General features: G+C 44.4%; 2 protein-coding genes across 3 annotated transcripts in view; one reads left to right on the top strand and one right to left on the bottom strand.

The window, feature by feature from the left end:
* Positions 1-8,698, bottom strand: part of fez1 (fasciculation and elongation protein zeta 1 (zygin I)) — a 14,296-nt gene extending 5,598 nt beyond the window's left edge. Inside the window, exons 1-4 of one of the 2 annotated variants that reach the window (XM_062536590.1) lie at positions 8,647-8,698; positions 8,400-8,498; positions 4,415-4,524; positions 1,723-2,099 (exon numbers count right to left, since the gene is read on the bottom strand). In XM_062536590.1, the coding sequence (XP_062392574.1) occupies positions 1,723-2,054 (332 nt within the window). In that variant the 5' untranslated portion in view covers positions 2,055-2,099; positions 4,415-4,524; positions 8,400-8,498; positions 8,647-8,698. Of the gene's footprint in view, positions 1-1,722; positions 2,100-4,414; positions 4,705-8,399; positions 8,499-8,646 lie in introns of those variants that run through there. The other variant, XM_062536591.1, reaches the window with a different exon arrangement.
* Positions 8,374-22,421, top strand: foxo1b (forkhead box O1 b). The gene is made up of 3 exons (XM_062536587.1): positions 8,374-9,234; positions 18,845-19,036; positions 19,460-22,421. The coding sequence occupies exons 1-3, from the start codon at positions 8,659-8,661 to the stop codon at positions 20,633-20,635; spliced, it is 1,944 nt and encodes a 647-aa protein (XP_062392571.1). The 5' UTR covers positions 8,374-8,658; the 3' UTR covers positions 20,636-22,421.
* The last annotated feature ends 799 nt before the right edge of the window (positions 22,422-23,220 follow it).

The raw sequence follows: 23,220 nt of genomic DNA on the forward strand, positions 1-23,220 counted from the left end.
ATAAACAAACAAACAAATGAATACATAAATACATACAGACATGCATAAATAAAAATAAGATAAAGAGACAAAATAAAATCCCTTCTTTGAGTTCACAGAGAGAGGCCAACAAGCAAGAAACAGGTCACAGCCAGATGAGAGTCAGATCGGAACCAAATCAGAACCAGATCAAAACCAAATCAGAGCCAGAACAAATCCAGGTCAGAGCCGCATTAGAGCCAAACTAAACTCCATCTGAGCAGCTCAGGACAATACAACAACCAGACCAGGGCCACCTCAGAGCCACATCAGGGCCAGATGAGTGATGGTCTGTTCCCGAGTCTTCTGCTATACATGTGGTTGTTCTCATTCACATGTTCCCATTCCTGATCAATGTGTCTGTGGTCATGTGCCTTCTGCGGGGGCTGCCAAGTGTCCAGTAATTCTGAAAACAAGCATCCATTCACCAATGACCTCAGCATATCTCACATCTGGCCAGCTGGCCCAGTAGTACAGTGCATCCGACCCGACTATGGGCATCAGGAACGAGCTGGTACTGAGTTCTGTTCTGTCTTGTTCTGTTCCGTTCCGAGGCTAGAGAGGCAGACACTGGACCGAGATCAGTTCTCCTTTGTGGCCGCGTGTCTGCCAAGAGTCATCACTACAGGGCGTAGGTACATATCTCCGCAGGACCTGCGATGGAAATAACAACATCCTGCTACCAGAACACACCGCCATGAACCATTAGTGCCCATATTATTAAAAAAGCTTATGGACTGGCTAACTGACTTTAACATTTAACATTTTTCTTTTCTTTTTATTTCTATGTGATGATTTTGCAACCCTGTAAAGTGACCTTGGGTGTCTTGAAAGGCGCTTTAAATAAAATGTATTATTATTATTATTATTATTATTATATTTTCTCAGAGCAATATATGCTCAGATTCATCTCGGGATTGAATAAATGGCACAATAAAACTAACTACGAATAATGGAAGTCTATATCATACAGTTATGAAATAGATCACCACAACAGAAGCCAAATATTTTGGGTCACTTCAGGTCACACGAACTATGACACAACAAATATTGATTACGTGTTTGACCAAGCTCTGGCTGACCTTAAAAATCAAGTCAGTGTCAGTGTGTAGCAGTACCATGGCACCACTGAATCCAAACAGTGGGCGATAAATCAAAAGGGCTCTAAAAATAAACAAATCACCCGGGGGCACCTATCACAGAGCTGTCGAGTTTTGTTCTATTTTTTTGTAATCAAATGACAACTCGTCTCTCTCACGAAAAAGAAGAATGACGCAATGTTGAAGGGGTGACTGCCTGCCTGTGGGAAACTATGAGCCAGACAATGGAAGGAGCTGAAGCATGCCAAAATACGTTCAATTATTTACCGACCAGATTTAGAGACAGCCATGTGTGACATCACATAACCCAGGAATTGGGAGCACCGTCACTCCCAAAAGGGATCTATACAAATTCGCAAACCCACGCCAAGATGCTCTCCAAAAAGACTGCACTATGATTTCTATTCAGGACAGTTATGAATGGTGGTAAAATGGCAATTCAACACAGCTGCCAAAAAACTGCACCCTCCACACACAGCTCAATTGTAATTGCTTATCGTATAAATCAACCACAGGGACAAGTCACGCTGAGCTTTTTGCAAGCCACTATTTCCTGGATCAGAGCTGGACCGAGAATCAGAGGATGGGAAAAATAAGCCCTTACTCTTCATCCTGAAGCCTCTCCTCGTCTTCGTCGGCGTGGGTCTTGTTGCGCACCGGAGCCAGGCCCTCTGTCTTTGTGTTGTAGTTGTGGAAGCACACGTTGAGCTTCTCGTCGAACTCGTTCACCAGGTCCTCCATGGACTTGAAGCTCATCATCTCGGAGAAGTTCTCCAGCTCGGAGAAGTCCTCGCGGGCGAGCGGCTTCAGGGGCATGGTGGTGATGTTGGAGCTGCTGCCGAACGGCCGCCGTACGGGGCTCGACTCCAGGTCCTCCAGGCGGCACGGCCGCAGGTCGTCATAATCCTCGTCCAGGCACACCAGCGGGGCCTCCATCCTATCTGGCGGTCAGCAAAAGCTCAGTACCCAGAAGTCTATCCCCTACAGAGGAGAGGAGAGGAGAGCAGTGGAGACACATGCAAAGGAGAGGAGAAGAGAAGAATGGGGTGAGAAAAAGTAGAGGATGAACAGGAAGAGAAGAGGAGAGAAGAAGAGATCAGAGACAAGGAGAGAAGAGGTGAGGAGAGGAATGGGGAGAGTAAAGGAGAAGAGAGGACACAAGAGTCGCAGAGAGGAGAGGAGAGGAGAGGGGAGGAGAGAAGAGTAAAGTAGAGAAGAGAAGAAGAAAGGAGAGGAGAGAAGAGGAGAGGATAGGAGAGAAGAGGAGAGGAGAGAAGACAGAAAAATAGATGTAGAGATAAGAAGATAGAACATGGAGAAGAGAAGAATGGAAAAGTGTAAACAGGCAATAGAATTAGGCATGAGCCCAGAGAGGGCAGGGAAGAGATGAAGAGAGCGCCAACATGGGAGGAGTGGGAACAGGAAGTGGACAGTATAACCATTAGCCAGTTTCATTAGGCGTCATTGTTATTAGTGTTCACCAAACACTGCACAGAAACACATTGTACAGTTAATAGAAAACACATAAATACTGTAGAATAGAAAACATCTACTACAGGATGACAGGATATATGGTTATAGATGTAAATGGTTGCAGATATATGATTTATTCCACTTCAGAAAATGTAGCCTTTTTCTAAATATATTGATTGTTACTTTCAGGAGAGCAAGTCTTGGTATTATTACAATAATTACAATCTTAGCTGAAAAACTCAATTATCTGACAGTTATCGGTCTATTCTCAAAAGACAACAAAAGTATGTGAAATAAAAGAAAATGTCAAATTAACACAACTATACATTATTCTGTATTGGTTAATGAACATATTGAAAGCAGCAGGTAATGGCCACCCTACGTATTGCATCAGCTGTTCTAGGCTCCAGTACCTTGTCAGAGTCAGTGAATGAGAGCGCTAATGGCTTCCCCCTCAAAGACGGGACAGAGAGCTTGGAGCAGACAGAAATCCATTCCAAACAGCCTTGCATAAGCTTTTACCCTCCCATTACACTACTCAGCACAGTGCCTACTCATCAACTACATATATTATTGATGTCAGCTGTGTGTGTGTGTGTGTGTGCGTATGTGAATCTGTGTACGGTTGCATGCGTGCGTGTGTGTGTGTGTGTGTGTGTGTGTGTGTGTGTGTGTGTGTGTGTGTGTGTGTGTGTGTGCATGTGCATGTGTGTGCTTGGAGAGAACAGGACAACAACAAGAAGAGAGAGCCTCTGTCTTAGTCTTCACTTTGGCACTACTGTACTGTACGTCCTTCACCCTGACATCACCTTGCCCTTGACCTTCACCTGACTCAGATTAGTAACTCCACGCCCGACAACCTCAACCTTCACACAGAAGTACAACAAAGTTCCTTTGTAATACCAAACACTCTGACCTACTCAGTAGCACCACGCTATATACAGTACACCAGCCTGTACACTGGGTCTCACGTTACAGTGAGAAAATATAGTATTACTGCTCATGTACTTGTATATCCATTGACAAACACCAATGTGAAGCAGAAATATTTAGCACAAGAAACACATGCCTTTTATGATGCCTTGCCTATTTCAGATGCTCTTTGCTGTACTACGATTGGTTTGAAAATAATTTCATATTCATATGCAAATAGATTGATAGATCTAGAAATGGCCATATGGCTGTGATGACCTTTATGGTGCACACGGTGTGTTTACATTCGTCATTGTCAAGCGCTCAATAGATAAGGTGCCGTGGAATGGCCTTTGCTATGGTGGGAGAGATGGCGGCGAGAGAGAGAGAGAAAGAGAGGGAGAGAGAGAAAGATGGAGAAAGAGAGATGGAACAGCAGTTTTGCCATTTAAAATGAACAGATAAACAGAAATGAATTCCATGGTAACCACTGTTGACCAAAATTATCTGGTGTATTATTATTATTACTATTATTATTATTTGTTTTTCAAAATAAATGCTGCTGCTGTATCATATTATAATATATAATAGCATTTCATAAACACACTGAGCGGCATGAGAATGAGCCAGCAAGAGAGGGGGAGGGATAATGGCAGATGAGGATGAAGAAGAGACGGAAACCATGGTTACATGTGTACAGGGAGAGTAAAGATGGAGGACAAGCAGCAGAACAGGGATGAAATATGAATATAGCGGATGAGGAAAAGGCTGAATAGAAGAGAGGGGGAGTGACATAGAGAGAGGGTGAAAAAAAGATGGAGGGAGGTAGAGAGAGAGAGAAAGAGTGAGAGAGAGAGAGCATGATAAAGAAAGGATAGAGGATGAAGGAAGAGAGGAGCACATTACCGTACCTGCTACCGTGTCCAAAAGCTCTTCCTCTCGTCTCGCTGGTCTCAGAGTGGAGCTCCTCCTAGGCAGTGCAGGTTGGGAGCTAGACTGCCTTCATCTGCAAATCTCAGCGCTGGGGAGGAGGCACAAACACACAGCAGCCACAGTCATTCCTCACCCAGAAAACGCGATCAGGAGAAAGAGAAAGACAGAGGGGCAGTGCAAAAAGAGAGAACGAGAGAGAGAGAGAATATGAGGGAGAGAGAGAAAGAGAGAGAGAGACTTGCACACATACACAATGGCTGTGCTGTGCTGTGCTCGCTGCTCTGTTCTCCTCGGCTCTGTCTAGCCCACAGCCCCCAGTCTGCTGAGCCAATGACTGTTGTTTTCGAATCAATAGGCAGCAGCCCTCACTCGCTGAGCCTGCGCATCGCTACGGAAACTGACGGCATCACTGCCCCCTCCTCTCCTCTCCCCTCCCCCTCCTCCTCCTCCTCCTCCTCCCCCTCCCGCTCCTGCTTTTGCACTTGGTCCCTTTGTCCACGCCCCCCTCCCTCTCTGTCTTCCCCTGTTAGCAGGCTTCAATATTCATGAACTGCCAATTCACCGCCGGTCCATGCATCCACCAGGACACTACCTCTGGGCCACACAAGCGCCACTGTTTCCATTGCTCATGGTACCAAGAGCATTTGCATCCCTGCTTGGCCTGTTTTCCGGAGGCTTGGTGTAGAGTAGCTGTGCTATATAGCTCTGCCTATAACAGGGAGTCTGAAGTCACTGACACGCCAATCCTAGAGATATCTGGGGCAGACACAATGGATAAACACCTACTCTGATCCTTCAGCCCATCCAGCTTTCTTTCTTTATACATATATATATATATATATATATACAGAGAGAGAGAGAGAGAGAAAGAGAGAGAGAGACAGAGAGAGAGAGAGAGAGAGAGAGAGAGAGAGAGAGAGATGCGTCTATATTTCAATGTTCTATGTTTTGGTAACACATTTTCATTTAAATTGCCATGCCAATAAAGCAAATTGAATTGAATTGAATTGAACTGAATTGAGAAAGGTGGAGAGGATAGGCGAGAGAGAGTGAAAAGACAATAGGGTAGGAGGGAGCAGCTGGCATCTTGTTCGTGCCATTGAGCTGTCAGTTTACCTCCGGCGTCGCCCACTGATGCCCCCATGAGAGGCCCATCTCCCCTCCTCTCCCCCACCCCCTCGTCATTCAGATCCCACAGCACCACGCCGCCACCAGCCCTAATCTCCTGGACACAGCCACTGGACACCAGCTCTTCTGAAGAGCAGACTGTATGTAGAGGAGAGATGCGGTTTCACCATGAGAGCAGGTCAAGTTGTGGAATAGAAGGCTGTGGAATGTTCTTTTGTGTTTTAAAAATTCTAAGTACATTGGTGGGATTTTTACTGATTGTCTCGTCATCCATCTCTTTAGAAAGATTGCATCCAGGCTATTTGGAGCTCATGGCATTTACAACACTGGCTAAGATCGCATGGTTTTAAAATAGCAGTGGTGAGTCACTGCATGCTGTGGGGCTGTTCACATTCACATCATAATATAGTCAAGTGAATAGAAAAAAACTCAAAACAAATTGTAGTGCCTCCACACATTCTAAAAAAAGAATCGAAACAAACAGATTAGTAATAACAATAATGCTAATAATCAAAGAAAGCGCTACAGGGCAAATTGCAGTCCTTCCACACATTCTACAGGCAGAAATCAGGCAGTCACAATTAAGACTTTAAGAGAAAGGAGAAGAGGCCCCATGCACCGTCGTCATGGATACTTGTGGTGTCCAGCTGAGTAGCCTACAGGACTAAATTAGTCGGATAAATCAAAGGACAACAGTCTGTTTTAACCCAAAGGCAAATTTCTTGTCTCGAAAATTCCTGCCTTTCTCACAAGAAATAGAGGGCAACATAACAGAGATATAAACGTTTAGAGCTCAGGGGTAATAAGTCTTACTGTAAAAGGTGTGGATTTGTTGAAAACAGTAATACAAATTCTCTATCACTGAACTAAACTGACTGTTCTTAAACTGTCAAAAAAAAAGAAATCCTGAACTGAAACAGACTCATTTCACTTTCATCACTGGTTCCTTTCGTTATCACTTTACCCATCTATCAAAATCTATCAGGATTTTATGTTTTATCTGAATCCTGATAGATTTTTTTAAGATAGTGAAACCATTATAAGACCCTTGCTAAATCTGTGTAACCTGAAACATATAAAACTTTGTAACCTGTAAGGGCTATATATGACGTTGTATGAGGAAAACGAGAATGGGGCCACTTTCAAGAGTAAATCATAAGTTTTGTATATAAAACACATTGCTGGCAGTATACATTTTTTCTATTTCTTTTTCATATGGGTATCAACACTGAATGTTGTCACAAAAACATCCTTAATTTTAAGGCAATTAGATACAGGTGCCATTGCATTATAGTAGCCTACTATATATAGAGGGTTCTGACTTAAAATGTTGAATAATACAATCTCCCTGCACATTAACTTGCATACCCACAGTAGAAAACTTGAACATGCCAAATGGCAGCGGCATCACAAGGTAGGTGGGTACTTCACAGATCTAAATATGGATAAAAAATAAATTACACCTGGCACTCCTGAGAGGACTCCTTCTTTCTGAAGCCAGTTGAATCTACTGGGTCTTTAGAAAAGCTGCCATGCCATCTGCTAACGCGCAATTTGTAAACTCCATTGCTTTTTAAACAAGGTAATGCAACTGAAATATTTGACATTGTTATATGGCTTATATTATAGTCCCTGAGATAATTATAGATTTAGGGTTTCCTCAGACATCACAACATGATGAAACCCTTTGCATTATCATCTATCTATAATGTGTTAGCTCTAGTTTTCTAGCCAGTGGGTCTCCAGCTACATTTTCAGTGCATGTAAAAGTATTTCAAAAATCTATTTTTGGAACTTTAACATCATTACACCAGCATGAAAATCACACAACCTGCTTGTGTTTTGAAAATCATCAAGTGTGAGATCATCCTGGTGATGTTCAACAATGGAGAAAGGAAATTGTTTATCTGGAAAATTCCAATCTGTGCTGAAGATGAAAACAAGTAGCTTATTCACTGCAACACTTGCAGTGCATCTACCAGTCGATGGGGGGAGCAGTTGACCTGTAAAATACACTATAGGCCTACTGCACTATGAGGACTCGGCAGGGCACCTCATCAAAGACACTTACAACACCAGCCACAAGGATGAGACATTTTAGTTGGGGGAAACACCAAATGAAATACTGTATGAATACTGCCTTTAAACTAAACCTTCACTAGATGAAGCATAGCCTTCTGTGGAGATTCTTATAATTGGAGATGATACGCCCAGAAGTGCTCTGAAATGCTATTTGTCCATTGGAATACTGCGTGGAGTCCATCATCTAAGATGCTGTGACAATGAGATAAACATCTGTGTAAATGTGTGCTACTGAAACAAAATATTTTAAATATTTTAGTCAGGTGCATTCCAAAACTCTATTGTAGGCTATGACCCAATTCTCCTTTCCAATAGATGTAGGCCTGGTAGTCGCAGAACCCATACTCAGCACATCTGGTGGCAAGAATCCATCACTAAAAAAACCCTGTAAATTTCTCTGTTAAACGAAAAAAACTCCATGTGGATAAATTGCAACAAATTTGTCCAGAGGAAGACATTGGGGCCTATTATTTTTTTTTTACATGTTAGGCCTAACTAATGTAGCCTACATAACAGCCCATAACCAATTAATTTGTAATATTCTTGGCTTGGAACAGCAATATATTATATATAATATTGATCAAGCTCAAACTTGTAAGAAAAAAAAAAAAAACATAACCAATACCGATTATCAACGACAGTTATGCAAGGGTGTTTACTGGTTGTACATAGCTGTCAGTCATCCTGTGGGCGTTCCCAATGCATGTGTCTGTGAGGCGCTGGAGTACAGAATATGCGATGTTTTCAACTGACCTGTCACAGGTTACATGTGTGCTGCTGAAGAAGTAGAAGTAGGTTAGCAGTAGAAGTAGGCTAGTCTAGTTGTGCAGACACGTGCCGAAGAATTGGAGTCTAGAAGAAAACGTATTAGAGGTTAATAACCAACCCACTCTCCTAGTGCTTTTAAAAGTTACTGGCGGTGTTTTTCTTTCTTTTCATTTGTTTGAAGTGAAGCTTATATGACTGCAATATAAACATCAGGTGAGTCCATTCGACTCACTTTCGGTGGGACATGGCGGAGTCATCACAGGAGCTGATTGATATTGATCCAGATTTCGAACCTCTCTCCCGACCCCGGTCGTGTACCTGGCCGCTGCCTCGACCAGAGTTCAATGAACCGGACAGCTCAAACACATCCTCGCCTGCGTCTTCGGTTAAACAAGAGCCTGGCAACGGTGTTGACTATATCAGCAACCAAAGTTTGCTGGAAGAAACAGAGGATGTCGCCGACGAAAAAACAGTCGTTTTGTGTAGAGATTTCCTGGATAATTGCTGTCACCCTCTCACACAGCAACATCAACGGCTGCTGCAGCATCAGTTGAGTCCCCAACTACCCCGGCAGCAGCAACAGGTGCCTCCACTGTCGCCCCCAAATGGATCGAACTCCATCGTGGTCCCGTTCCAGAAAAAGGGCGCTTCTTCTAGACGGAATGCCTGGGGTAATATGTCATACGCCGACCTCATCAGCAAAGCCATCGAAAGCTCGCCTGAGAAGAGGCTCACCTTGTCTCAGATATATGATTGGATGGTGCAAAGTGTGCCGTACTTTAAGGACAAGGGAGACAGCAACAGTTCTGCCGGATGGAAGGTAAAGATGTGTTATCTCACTCAGATGATCAGATTATGGTTAAAGAGGTTAAACATTATGACGGTTTGTAGGCTGACTAAATCATCTTGCATCAGCTTGTAAATGCAAAGCAATGAATGAACTACAGTTTCTTTAAACAATGCACAGTTTGTGTGTGTGTGTGTGTGTGTGTGTGTGTGTGTGTGTGTGTGTGTCTGTCTGTCTGTCTGTCTGTCTGTCTGTCTGTCTGTCTGTCTGTCTGTCTGTCTGTCTGGCTGGCTCTGTGTGTTTACATGTGTATGTGCGATACAAGTGTTAGGGCTGTTTGCCATTATGCTGCAGCAAGAGATGACAACAACCTGTAGAAGTGGGGAGGTCAATCTGTTATGGTCTGTAGTCTCATTTCAATGTTTGGTGTGTGGCAGGCAGTGATGCTAAAGTGGCCCATTTCTTATAATATCTACCTGGATCTGACTCATTTTGTCAACAGAATCCAATCATCCAAAAACAGCTATAGGGGAAGAAAAGTACTTTTAAAAGCATTATTGCATAAACATTGTGCAACATTTTTTGAATCAGTTGTGATCATTGTGATAACAGACCTCTTAACAAGCCCTTTATAATTATATAACAGTGGTTATCTATACAGTGGTTAATTTTGCAACATTTAGGCCTACACTTAGTTCAGTGTACTATGGAGCATTCTATACTCCTCCAGGAGAGAGGTTTTGAGAGGTGGCTGTGGAAATGTTTAACCAGGTTCAGTGTCATCAGATGAACCCCCTAACCCTGAGGGGGGAGCTTTGAAGTTCTGAAATAGATTTCCTCCACAGATGCCTCCTCCCTATGCTTCTCTCTCTCTCTCTCTCTCTCTCTCTCTCTCTCTCTCTCTCTCTCTCTCTCTCTCTCTCTCCCTCTCTCTCTCTCTCTCTCTCTCTGCTGTCACACTTAAATGCACACAAACAAACAGGCCTATGGCCTCAGAAATAGACGCTCGCGCTCTGACTGGTTAAGTCTCCAGAGCAAACAAAGAATCTGCACTCATCACAGGTGTCTCCTGAAGTAGAAATCCCTTGGCAAAGTAAACAAGGTGATCATTGCCGTTCACTATGTTCAGTAAAACACACTTAGTGGGGTTTTTTTTCAGATCTTGTGAATTTAAGAATCAAGAATTTAATATGCTGAGTTTTGATGAATTTGATGATCTATATCACACTCAGACAAAGTGATATGCATGCTCAGTTCTTGTTATAGGCAACCCAGGCCTAATGCACAGTTACAATGTAATACAACATCAGTCCCAATAGGGTCGCATTGTAGAGTGGAAGTCAATGTTCAGTCGGCACTGGCACTTATCAACAAAACTATGACCCCAATATCACTCTAATTATTGGGTTGTAGTATAGGCTACATATTCAGGAGTGAGACAAATCTCTGCAACACACATTTACTTGTTTCCTTGATTCTGGACGTTTTTTGGACTTGTATGGAGAGTGTTAGTGCACCAGCAGCAGCAGCTGTGCTGGCATCACCACATGCCATAGAGTCAGCAGTAGTAGTAGTGGTGGTGGTGATGGTGTAACTTGGCCTGTGCAAAATGTGTTTTCCAACTTCTGCTTAGTAGTAAAAAAAGATCAGACGTGTTTCGAACCGTAGGCTGTGAGCATGTGTTTGTTCTTTTCTGATCCCATGTAGAGGTAGGAAATGCTTTAAACTTTAAGCTTCTGAGCGCTGTTTCCTTTTCACCTCTGATTTACCACTCCTGATGGCATCAAAGGCTGCAGTATTTTCAGGAGACGCCATACCTTTGCTTGTTCAAATGCGGTTTCCTGCTGAAGAAGGCAGCTAGATAACAGATTACATTTTCACAACCTAATCAACACAGGAAAGAATGGAGACAAAAAAAAAGTTATTTAGTGATCTGGTGAAGAGTGTGATTATTATAACATTACACATAGTAATCACACAAATGTATTCAAATAGTTTTTTAAAAAACAAAATGGTAGCTATACTGCTAAAGTTATAGCTCATATCTTCTTTGGGCCTGATTTGTTTGCACTTTGATCACACTCTGATCAGACATATTGATTTTGTGGGTGCAGGCATTTCAGGAATTTCACCCACTTTAACCCAAACGGCTCAACAAATACCACATCATGGTCAGTGTGCGTCAGTCAGACATAGGAATTCTCAGGGAATTTTGTCACTTTGTAGACACACACACACACACACACACACACCACACGCATACGCATACGCACACGCACACGCACACGCACACACACACACACACACACACACACACACACACACACACACACACTATATTTAGATCCCAACTGTATGTCCATTAAATGTTCCTGGTCAGCCCCGACAATAACAGGAGGTGACACCAAACACCTCCATCATTGTGGAGCGCGTGGGTGGGGCCACGGGGGCTGCGGGGGAAAAGCGTCACACATCCTCCATTCCTGAGCTGTGCTCTCACTTCCCCCCCGGCCCGGCCGGGCCCGCATGCCTCCAGCAGCTCCCTCGCTCCGCTCCGCTCCACTCCTCCGCTCCTTCCCACAACACCGCAGCTCATGATACACACACACACTCAGCCCGGGGAACAGAGACGAACAGAGACACGGAGTCTGGAGGTCAGAGATGGAGAGAAAAGGGGTGGGGGAGCAGCAGCAGCAGGACCCGTACCCACATTTGTGTGTCCTGAGAGCGCTCGTGGGGACCCTGGTCTGGGGTCATTTCCTGGTCCATTTCTCTCTCTTCCCACTTGCTTCCTCTCAGCTGTCCTACCTACATAAAGGCAAAAGCCCAAAAGCCCAAAAATGGAGAAGTAAGGGGAACTGTCCTGTATGTGTTTCCTGGACTGGGAGCATAAAATGGAAACTCCACAAGAGGACATTATATGGGTTCGCAGTTGGCCGTTGTAGCAGTGGCGAGGAGAGGCAGTTTAACGTGAAGTTGTGAATAGGATGTTATGTTGGAGAATTATAGGCAGTGATCTTAAGGATAAAGTCCAGGATTCTGGCGAAAGGTTTTGGTATTTTGAGCTCCACCACTGCCAATCAGATTAATCGTTATGATATGATTTTGAAGAATACATTTCACAGACAAGACTTTTGCGCATCGCAGTATCGCAAATGTGTTTGGCCATGTTGACTTGCCCCCTTGCAGAGCCCACTGAAGCCCTGGACTCAGGGTGAGCAGTGCACTTTCCTGTGGCCCTGTTCCCCACCGTGAGTGATGATGCACTTCCTGTGGAGAGTCTGGAAAATAGCAGCATGCGTGTTACCATCTCCTCCCATGAAAACACAGGGCTGGGAGAGAAACACACACACACACACACACACACACACATGCACGCACAGTACACACACGTTCACATGCACACTCATGAAAACACACACAAACATGAGAGCATTCAGACAAAGAGGAGGGAGTAAAGAATCAGAGGGAGAGCAACACACTAGAATAGAGAATCAGAGGGAACACAGACAGACAGACAGACACACATACACACACACACACACACACACACATTAGCAAATCAGTGAAAGGGAACAGTGTGTGAAGGAGAAGCCTGAGGCACTGGTCCAAGACATGAGATCTGCTGCGAATTTGGCCTCTAGACATTGCTTACAGAAAGATTTGCAAACAAATTCACACATATACACACACACACACACACACACACACACACACACACACACACACACACACACACACACACACACACACACATACACAAACACATCATGTATAAAACCACCTGTGTGTAGGTTTAAGTGATGCATGGGTGACTCCATGCACACCAGTTCACACCAGCAGAACTGTAACGTTATGTGGAGAGGATAGTGCACCAGTGTGGTAGAATGAAAGCATATCAATCCAACATTATTTTATTAGCATGGTCGTAGGTACAGTGTTGTAACACAATAACACAAAAGCACAGAATATCTCTATTGCATGCATTTGTTTGCCATGTGATATGAGAAAGTCATCCTCAAATGCTGGACATATTGACTTTTTATTCACTTTTTTTTTATCACAAGCACTGAAGTTCCAGTTATGTCATTTAGGGGAGTAATGACACTCTTCAACACAGAGTAGTGCTGATGTACTTGGTTTACTTTTGGCATAAATAATAAACTAATTACCAGTATATGTATGATGTATGCAGTCAATGGTTTTAGTAGGCTAAAAGCCCAACTCTCTTATACGGTAAATATATGACATACTACATTTGGAATCTATATCACTGATCTTAATTAGATTGTACTGTATGAGCTCATAAAAGCTAAGTATTGATGTCATTACTCCACTGGATTAACAGAGGAGAGGAGCTTTGTTAACACTTCTATAAGAGTCCCTTGGGGCTGGAGGTCCCACTTCCTGCTTCCAACAGTGCACCAAACATGGCCGTTTAGTTAGCCGCTCCAGGTGAGGGAGAGACCCGTGCTCTCTGTTAGCCAGCGGCCTGCAGGGCCCCTCGACTGGGCTTCCCCAGGGGAGAGTGCAGGGCCTTGGGCACAGAGGAGGGAGTGTTCCCTGGTGAGTGGCACCTTACTGGAACTTGTTGTTTTTCTCAGTGGTCTGTGACCTGAACGTTTGCCACACCTGCTCCATGTACTGTAGCCTGGCACACTAGCAAGAACTGTGCATACACACACACACACACACACACACACACACACACATACACACACACACACTATATATACACAGAGAGCGTTTTACAGGCCTTAAACTTAACGACTAACATCAGTATGCTGCCTTATGCCATGCATGTGTTGGGTGTGTCTTCATTCCAAAATTAGTACTAGATTCCTGATGATCTTTAGCATATGATAGGGCAGGCTGCAATAATATTTCTCTTAGTGAATCTGACGAGAGACTGGAGTGTGGGGTTCATATGTTTTCAAGTTGCTTAAAAGACCAAATCACTCCGGTACCACGCACAGCCTGATGAGGTGCAGGTAGATTGCAGGAACATTTAAATAGCAATGAAAAAAAGGATCGCTCTACCGCACACTGTTGGATTTTACTCGCTCTTATTCAGTGCGAACAATGCGTTTCGTAAAGACCTTTAACTGTACATGTACTTGCAATAAATTTCTGGATCCCACACTTTGTCATCCACTCAGTATTGGGTGTGAATGGAAACAATTTACGTGTTTGTGTTATCACACAATGCTAAGCAACAGTAGGCTTGGAAGTAGCTCACAAGTTGCAGCCATGTCTCCATGTATGGAATGCGAGTAGTACTCAGAGACGTGCCCGTCACTAGGCTCAGGCTCAGACTCAGGATGTGTCTGAAGTAAACCGGATGTGACCAAAGAGCGGATGAGTGCGGGTCGAGGTGACCTTTGTAAGGAAAGTATGTGGGAAGTGTACAAATAGCCCGGTGGATGCCGTTTCTATCGTTACCTTACACGTGATACAAGAATTTCTCTGATGTGTTCTCTGAGGAGAAGCCAGACAATGCTCTCAGAGGTGACGGACCCTTTTAAGTCTCCAAGGCTCGTAATACTTTAATTGATGATCATTATCACAGATGAAGCACACATAGGCCTACACTTAAATATAATGCAACTTACAATATTGCAGTAACTGTGCCACACTCTACCAGTCAGGCTACAGGAACAGGAAAATGTATTCAACTGTTTCAGAAAGTGCTTCAGTGATTCCAGTAATATCCAGCTATGAAATCTGAGCATTTGGTGGGTGCCATTTAAAATGTCAGTCACATACAGACAGGTCAGTTTGTGAGGTATATGAGGCTTAACTTTAAGCGGAATAGATTACACAAAACCAAGACCAAGAGTTGCAGATTACCATTTGTAGGACTGAAAAATGTTTACAGACATGATTTCATACTCTCAAGAGTTAAAAATGGAGATGTAGCTATGTGGAGGAAAGCAGATCGTCACCACTTTTGTTTTGTGTTCCACTGAGGGAGCGCATGCTTTTTGAATCTCCACCCAGATAAATATGACTGGTGTCAAGCAGTGGGTTAAGTTCAAAGCCCAAACAGCCGTATCAGCACCATCCAGCACTTCCTGTGTGAATGGGCTGGCACTGGCAGACGAAGTGTGCTGAGTCATACCGAGACCTGAGGAGCTTCTGTAGTCTTTGTTTCTGTCTGCCTGTCTGACTGTGCGTCAATCTGTCTGTTTCTCTCAACTCTCATTATTTTCATATAATTTCTTTCTCTTTTTTTGGTGGGAGGAAGGGGGGGCGTAACATGAGACAAACAAACAGTAAGAAATATGGAAGTACATAAATCAGAAATAATTGAGATTAGCGTTTAAACCTCCTAACTCAGTTTGCCCTTCTTACCCCTTAAGCACGGGGAAGAATTTGAGTTATTCTGCTAGGCCTATTCCTCTGGCCGAGGGGGCAAATCTGCAGATTACAGGACAAAGAAAGAGGCTGTTGTCTGCGCCTGTTCCATCTGAGCACTGTATGTGTCCCCCTCTAAGACGCCGCTTGATCACTCTACCTTCTTGTTGTAGTCTCTTACTTTATTATCAGACCATACTCCCATCCCTCCCTCCATCTCTCTCTTCCTCCATCTTTCTTCCTCCCTTCTTCCTTATCTCTCCCCTTTCCATCATCGCCACTGCAGGCCCTCCTGCACACAGACATCTGCTTGCCTCACATCCTGTATTGTGGAGAGAGGGAGAGCTGAGACTGCTAAGACACAGGGTTGTGTGTGTGTGTGTGTGTGTGTGTGTTGGGGTGGGGTGGGGGGGGATGCGCAGATGGAGAGGCAGCATGTCCTCACACGGTGCAGCAAAGACATCCGTGGTGGTAGAGAGGCAGCACTTAATAAGAATGCTGAGTGTCTTCCTGGAGCCTGAGCCAGTGAGTGTGACAGACAGACAGACAGACAGACAGACAGATAGAGGCTGGAGACCTCTGAGGAGAGAGAGAGGAATGCAGGACAACGACCTGTCTCCTGCCAGACCAGTCAGTCAGTGCCAATGTCCTGTGTTCATTTGTTTTCATGTTCTCTCTGACGAGAGAGAGAGAGTCACTTACCCAGCAGACAATGCAAAGACTGGAGCGCGGTGGCATGCAGGGAGACCTTTTTAAATAGAGCTTGGGCAACGTCTCCGATTGCTAGATGATAACACTTCCTCATCTGATAACTCAACATTTATCTCTGAAGGCATTGTCATCCTGTACCCCCCCCCCCCCCCCCCCCACCTCTCTCTGTCTGGATGTCTGTCCAGCTGTCTCTGTCTTGCTGCCGAGTCTGTACCCCAATCCAGTTAATGTCTCTCAACGTGAGAATACAGAGGGTCATTGTAGCGCGGATCTATCTTACCACTGCCTGTCACTCGGGAGGACTGGGGCTGTAGGTAAGTCAGCCAGCGCTGACATGTCGGGTTCGTGTTACAGCTAAAGCAGGCCGGCGTCGCTTGAGTGGCGTCATGTCTGTGTCCCCTCCCATCCCCGTGCCTCTTTGCATATGTCTGTCAACAGCCTCCACAGTCTGTGAGGGCCGGGGGTCGTGACTGTGTGGGTGGGGAGGGGGCTGGGTGGGTGTGTGTGGGTGGGTTGGGGGGGGATTGGGGACGTCCTCTGTTCAACACAGTGTGGTGAACTCAGCGACCCTACTGCTGTGTGTGCACCAGGAAAACAACCACACCTCTCCCTCTCTCTCTCTCTCTCTCTCTCTCCCTCTCTCTCTCACACACTCACTGATGGACCTTCCCTTTCTTTCCGCACCTCGAACTCTACAACCTCTCTGTCAATCTGTCTGTCTCTCTCTCTCTCTCTCTTACTGGTCCTCTCACTCTCTCTCTCCCTCCCTCTCTCTGTCTCTTTCTCCTTCCCTGTCTCCCTCTCTTATTGGTCGCCTCCCTTCCACACCTTGAACCCTACAACCTCTCTCTCTCTCTCTCTCTCTCTCTCTCTCTGTGAAACACATGCATTTATGCACACAGAGACCTCAACACTCTCACTTCATCTCTCATTCTCTCATGTATTTTGTCCGGAGTTTTCATCATTCATGTTCCTGTTTCTCCTGCTTCTGTTCACTTGTTTGGTCTTTCCACTCCCCCACCCCTCCATGTGTATGTAAGAGCAGGTCAATAACACTGTTGTGCGCTGCTATGGTGTTGACCGTAGCCTGGCAAGGTTTCATAACTGTCCCTTTCACCCTACATGCACATTTTTTGTTTGATTTGTAGTTTACAGTAGGGACAGGTCACACTTTTACATGCATGTATTTCCATGTGCAGAGTACTCGTTAATGTAAACTGTTTGTTTTCTTTTACCATAAATATTTCGTAGACTCGAACCCAGAAGAGGTTCAGTTTTGTAAGATGAGGGTTGGTGTTAGGATTAGGAATCATGTTGTGTAAATGTTTGAAATATGTTTGTGCATGAATTTAGTCACCTGAATACAGCCATAGTTACACACTGTTGTTTGAAATAGTCTATAAACTCAGACGGTTTCAGACCCAACCCAGAAGCTAAATGCACATCCCACATCAAGCTGAACATGGCTTGCAACTGTCATCATCTCTGCACTGGGTAGTAAGTCACTCATCCCAGTCATTCACCCCCCCGTTTATGCAGTCGGTTTCACCTGCAGGAAATTATGCCAGAGTATCCAACCCAAACGACTCAATTAAGAATAGACAGTGATTAAAACTCTCCGGGTACTTGGTACTTCAGTTTGAGTTTCTTTCTGTGTGTTTGTCTGTCTCTTCTGTCTCTGTGCTCACAGTCTGGAGTTTGTGTTGCTGGTTTTGGCAGGTGTGGAAATATACAGGTCAGACAAAAATATCATTAAAGACATGGGTGTGCATGGGATGAGCTCATTCACCATACTCTGTTTATTTACATTTTGTGAAGAGCTTCTCCCTTGCATGAAAAATTCCACATCATTTTTTTGTTTGGAATATGTGCCTCTTCCCTGCTGCTGAGGTCATTTCTGAATGATTTATAATTTTGGGTTGACTATACGCTATGTATATGCTTCTTGTTGTGTGTGTGTGTGTGTGTGTGTGTGTGTGTGTGTGTGTGTGTGTTTGTTTATTTTTTCCGTCTTACAGCTCTGGATCTACACAAATAACCATTTAATGTTTATTCAATTAGCAGCATACTCACAAAGTGACTTCTGGGCCAGAGTGCTGCTCATGGATTAGGCTTAGTCCCAGACTAAATATATTTTTCAACAAACATCGATTTCATAAATGTTTTCTTTTAGTCTAGGTCTTTAAAGTTTAGTTTGGCCATGCATTTCATCATTATATACTTCTGCAAACCAATGGCTTAGTAGTAACAGCACTATGCCATCAGAGAAGCTATTGAAACACAGTATTTAGAACTGTGTTTAAAATGGTGTCCACTGAATTGGTGAAGAGTTAAGTTAGCTAACAGCTAGCCAAGTTGATTATTTTCTAGGTATGGTTTCTGCACAGCTCTAAATGTAAACTGAAACAATGTTTTTTGCAGCATTTTACATTTAACTCTCGTTGTTTTTCACAAGACCTGTTCAAAATGTTAAGAAATATGTCTTGACTGTCAGTGAAGAGTTAGAGTCAGTCAGTTAGAGTTTAGAGTGTGTGTTCTCATGCATTTTTTTGCATGTGTCTGCCCCCCCAAACAGAACTCCATCAGGCACAACCTCTCCCTCCACAGTCGTTTTGTGCGCATCCAGAACGAGGGCACGGGGAAGAGTTCCTGGTGGATGCTCAATCCCGACGGGAGCAAGAGCGGCAAGCCCCCCCGCCGACGAGCCGCTTCCATGGACAACAACAGCAAGTTCGCCAAGAGCCGCGGACGGGCCGCCAAGAAAAAGGTACGAGGAGTCTCCCACACAGATAAACGGACACACAGGTCACTCAGAGGTCAATTAGACCCAGGCCAGAACTGGTGAAGACAATGGAGCTACAGTGTTCTGCGTTAAAGACAGACAGACTGGGCAAGGCTGTGTGTGACCTGATGTATCGAATATCTCCTATCATTTGTGAGAACAAGGATTTAATTAGTCTGTTTCTGTTGTTATACTATTACCTTTCCCACCAAAATCACATTATATGCATCTGTCTGTATACTTAAACCAAAGCTGCTCTCAAGTTATCTTTACGTTATCATTTTGCCAAAGTTGCACTCAAGTTATCATTTTGCCAGTGCCACAAATTGTGTCATTAGAGTTGATTAGATTAATCTGTTTAATTAGTCCTCAGCACTCAAGGTCACCCAGTGCTCCTGTGTCCCACAGGTGTCCCTGCAGGGAGTGATGGACGAAGACGCCAACAGTCCCGTGTCCCAGTACTCCCCGTGGCTGGGGGGCAGTCCCAACTCTCACAGCAACGACACCTTCGAGGAGTGGACCTCCTTCCGGGGCCGGGCGAGCTCCGACGCCAGCACGCTGAGCGGGCGCCGCTCCCCGTTCCTGCCCGAGCCCGACGACCTGAGCGAGGGCGGAGACGCCCACCTGGGTTACCCGGTGGCGTCGGGGGCCAAGATGGTGACGCCGCTGCCCAGCCTGGCCGAGGTGGCCGGCTCTCTCGGTCACCGCAGCCCCGAGAACGCCATGATGGAGGGCCTGCTCAACAACCTCAACCTCCTCTCGCCCAAGAACCAGCACCAGGACGCCTCGCACGGCTCTCCCATGATGCAAAGCAACGTCGGCTACCGCGGTCCGTACGCCTTGCCCTCAGCGGGCCCGCCGCCGCATCCTCCTCCAGAATATCCCAAGAGCCTCTACAGCCAGACACCCATGAACAACGGCGCCTCGGTCCCCATGCGGCCCCTGTCGGAGACCAAAGTGGGGGCTGCTGGGATGGGACGTTTCCTGGGCCGCTACAACAGCCCGGACGCAGCTTCCCACGAGCCACCACTGCTGTGCATGGAGACCATGGTTAGCCATGCTGGTGTGGGTGGCAGAGGGGGATTCCGGACCCTCTACAGTGGGCAAGGGCACCAGGGTCATGTGGGCCACATGGCTGGTCCTGCATCAACACAGCCGCCACACCCTCACCATCATCTACACTCACACACACTTCCTCACCAGTACCCACCAGAGGTCCACAGGCCGCTAAACCCCGCCACGGTCAGCATGAACGGACATGGACCACAGGTCCTCGGTCACACTGACGGGTGTCTCGGCAGCAGCTCTCGGACCTACACACTGCTGGGTCCGGCTCCTCCGCTGGGTCACCAGGGCGGGACTCCATCAGTGCACCATGGCAACAGAAATGGCTTTGTTCGGCCCAGACCCAGCCAGCACCCGGCCCATTTCACCAGGCCTGAGCGGTTGCCAAGCGACCTGGACGGCATGTCCATCGAGCGCTTCGAGTGTGACATGGAAACAGTTCTTCATGAGACCTTCATGGATGGGGATGCAGTAGACTTCACTTTTGACCCAATGGGGATGTCACAGGGGCTTGTCTAGAGCTGGGTAATATGCCCACTAATTGTTATCATGATAGATCAATTTTACATCAGTCCATAATGTGTGCACAGTATACCATTCAGAGCAATTTAAAAAAAAACTGAAAAAGGTCTGAACGATGACACACTAAAATGATGAGGTAGCCTAAAGAAAACGTTTAGTTCAGTTTAAATTGCAAACTTCTCATTATCTTCCTGCAATTCCAATAATTTAGCTATTCCCTTAACATTTGTTTATCTAGCTAGATGGCACGATCATTTGATTACTTTTTTACGGTGTCTTTGTTTACTATGAGGCCTCCTCAGAAGGGTAGATGCTTTATTTCAGTCTGGAGCTAATAGTACCAAACACCAGAGATGTCTGTACTCTAACAGTACCTGACAATATCTCTGGGCCTGTTCTGGAGTTAGCAAAAGCAGCTAACTAACAGCAGTGTTGTATCTGGTTGCCTGTCATATGTGGTATAGGCTCTGTTATTGACATGTATGAGTGATGACAAGAGTGGTCTCAGTGCAATGACACCCATTACTCAAACAGTAGAATTGGTTTTCACTGTCATGAATTACACTTCATCACTTCATGTTATTGCACAACTTGTGGGGGCACGGAAGGTTCTGAACTTCCGGATGTCTGTGGCTTTTGATGCCAAGTGCATCAAGTTTTATAATTCAGTTTCATAATTCAGTCCTACAATGTTGTTGCCTAGGAGTCTATTAGTGGTTCCATATGACACTATAACAATTGTCCAACTCGTGGCTACATTATATACCTATGCAAAACATAAAATTCATTTTTAATTTATTTATATATTACAGCTATTGATGAACATTGTCTCAAGGTGCTTTCCACAACAGTGCCCTTTAGAGCAAACATACAGCGGTTTTGATAATGTTGAGAAGGTCATAGATGTAGAGATTCAGCCCAGAACACCTGCTGCATATTTTCCCACACACTGTTTCTAAATGTTTGCGTGACAGAAATGACTGTACATAATATACATATTGGACTCATTTTTGTGTATACTTTCAGGAGCGATGGACCTATTTAATGAGTTCAAGTAATAGTTCGTTTTTAGGGATGAGTAGTGGAAGAACTAGCATTATTTCAGGATGTTTGTTTTCCTGGGCTTTGAATTCATTATTTGTGTGAACAGTTTGTAATTTCTCAAATTTATTCTGTTAAAAAATAGTAAAAGTATCACTGCGACAGCTTTTACACATTTACCTATGTTCTTCAGGACAAATATGAGATTTGTGTGTATGTATAGAGATAAAGGCTTGAGGCTTCAGTGTCAATTCTGAATTTAAAACTATAAAGATAATTGTAAAATTGATATTGCAACATGGTGGCAGCCTTTAAACTGAACTGTAACTTAACTGTGTTCTTTTGGACAAATCTATGGAGATATGTTTGTATGAATAACAAACCAGGTGATTGTAATATTTCTGTTCCATGCAATGTTGACATTTCATATTTCTATGCTGTATAAAACATGAAAGGATTTTTAAATGAAACTCTATTTTCTACATTCACCATTATGAACCAAATGTTTCAGTGGGCAGACATGTATCTGTACTTCTTAATTGTCTTGAACATATTTTCTTTAAGTTTGTATAATGTATGTTTAATGACATTCTTGTGTGAACTCTTTATTAAAATAGAATATTCATAATATACTTGCAAATTACTGTTTTTCACCTTGACAATGTGCATATGAAGAAACTAATAAAACAAGTTGGCTTTTTGGGTGTGTACATACTCCATGAATAAACTGATATCAAAAAGATGATATTGCAAGATTTAGAACTATTTTTTTACCCTGTTAATATAGGGACATGGTTTCATCCCTGTATCACATCAAAGCAGAAATGAGCCTGTATACAGTCATGAAGAAAGTCCTCTAGTCAAGTTAATCGCCTCCTGCACCCTCCTGCACCTTGTGCCTGCACAGATATGCAGATTAGCAGATGCAACATGCTTCATGCTCAGCTAGTCCTGTGCAGGGTGAGCAGTCGAGTGGATGCAGGGCCATTTAGCAGCATGCTCCCCTTCACAATAAAGGCCCCTAATGGGTTGTTGTTCTCATGGACACAGCCTCTTCAGCGATAGGCCAGTGAGATGGGTGTGTGTGTGTGTGTGTATATATGTGTATATATGTGTGTGTTAGGTGTGCATGCGTGCATGCGAGCGAGCGTGCGTGTGTGTGTGTGTGCGTGTGTGTGTCCATTTGGGTGTCTAAATAAGATGCAGTGTTTGCAACATCATGATTAAAATGTCATTAAGCGATTTTGATGGTTAATCGTTGTGTGTTGTATTTACAACAGATGCAAGGATCATGGGCTTCACACCTGAGTAAAAGATAAGGGCTTGCCTGCGCAGTTTGACATTGTGAAATTGTTATTGATTGGATTGTAGAATTAATGTCCCTACCTTTTCACCTTGGGTCTTTCACCCTGTCAGAACAGACAATGTTAAATAGACCACGGGATAAACTATGCCATGACTGTCTCATTGGAAAACATGTTCATCTCCTTGATCTTTCATCTCAGAATTGCCTGCACAGATTAAAAGAATATAAACATACT

Source organism: Sardina pilchardus, chromosome 5 (genome assembly GCF_963854185.1).
Source record: "Sardina pilchardus chromosome 5, fSarPil1.1, whole genome shotgun sequence".
Taxonomy (NCBI): domain Eukaryota; kingdom Metazoa; phylum Chordata; class Actinopteri; order Clupeiformes; family Clupeidae; genus Sardina; species Sardina pilchardus.

Coding starts and splice junctions, on each gene's coding strand:
- foxo1b (XM_062536587.1), top strand. CDS start 8,659: ATGGCGGAGTCATCACAGGAGCTGATTGATATTGATCCAGATTTCGAA. Junction 9,235..18,844: donor ACAGTTCTGCCGGATGGAAG/GTAAAGATGTGT, acceptor CCCCCCAAACAG/AACTCCATCAGGCACAACCT. Junction 19,037..19,459: donor GACGGGCCGCCAAGAAAAAG/GTACGAGGAGTC, acceptor TGTGTCCCACAG/GTGTCCCTGCAGGGAGTGAT.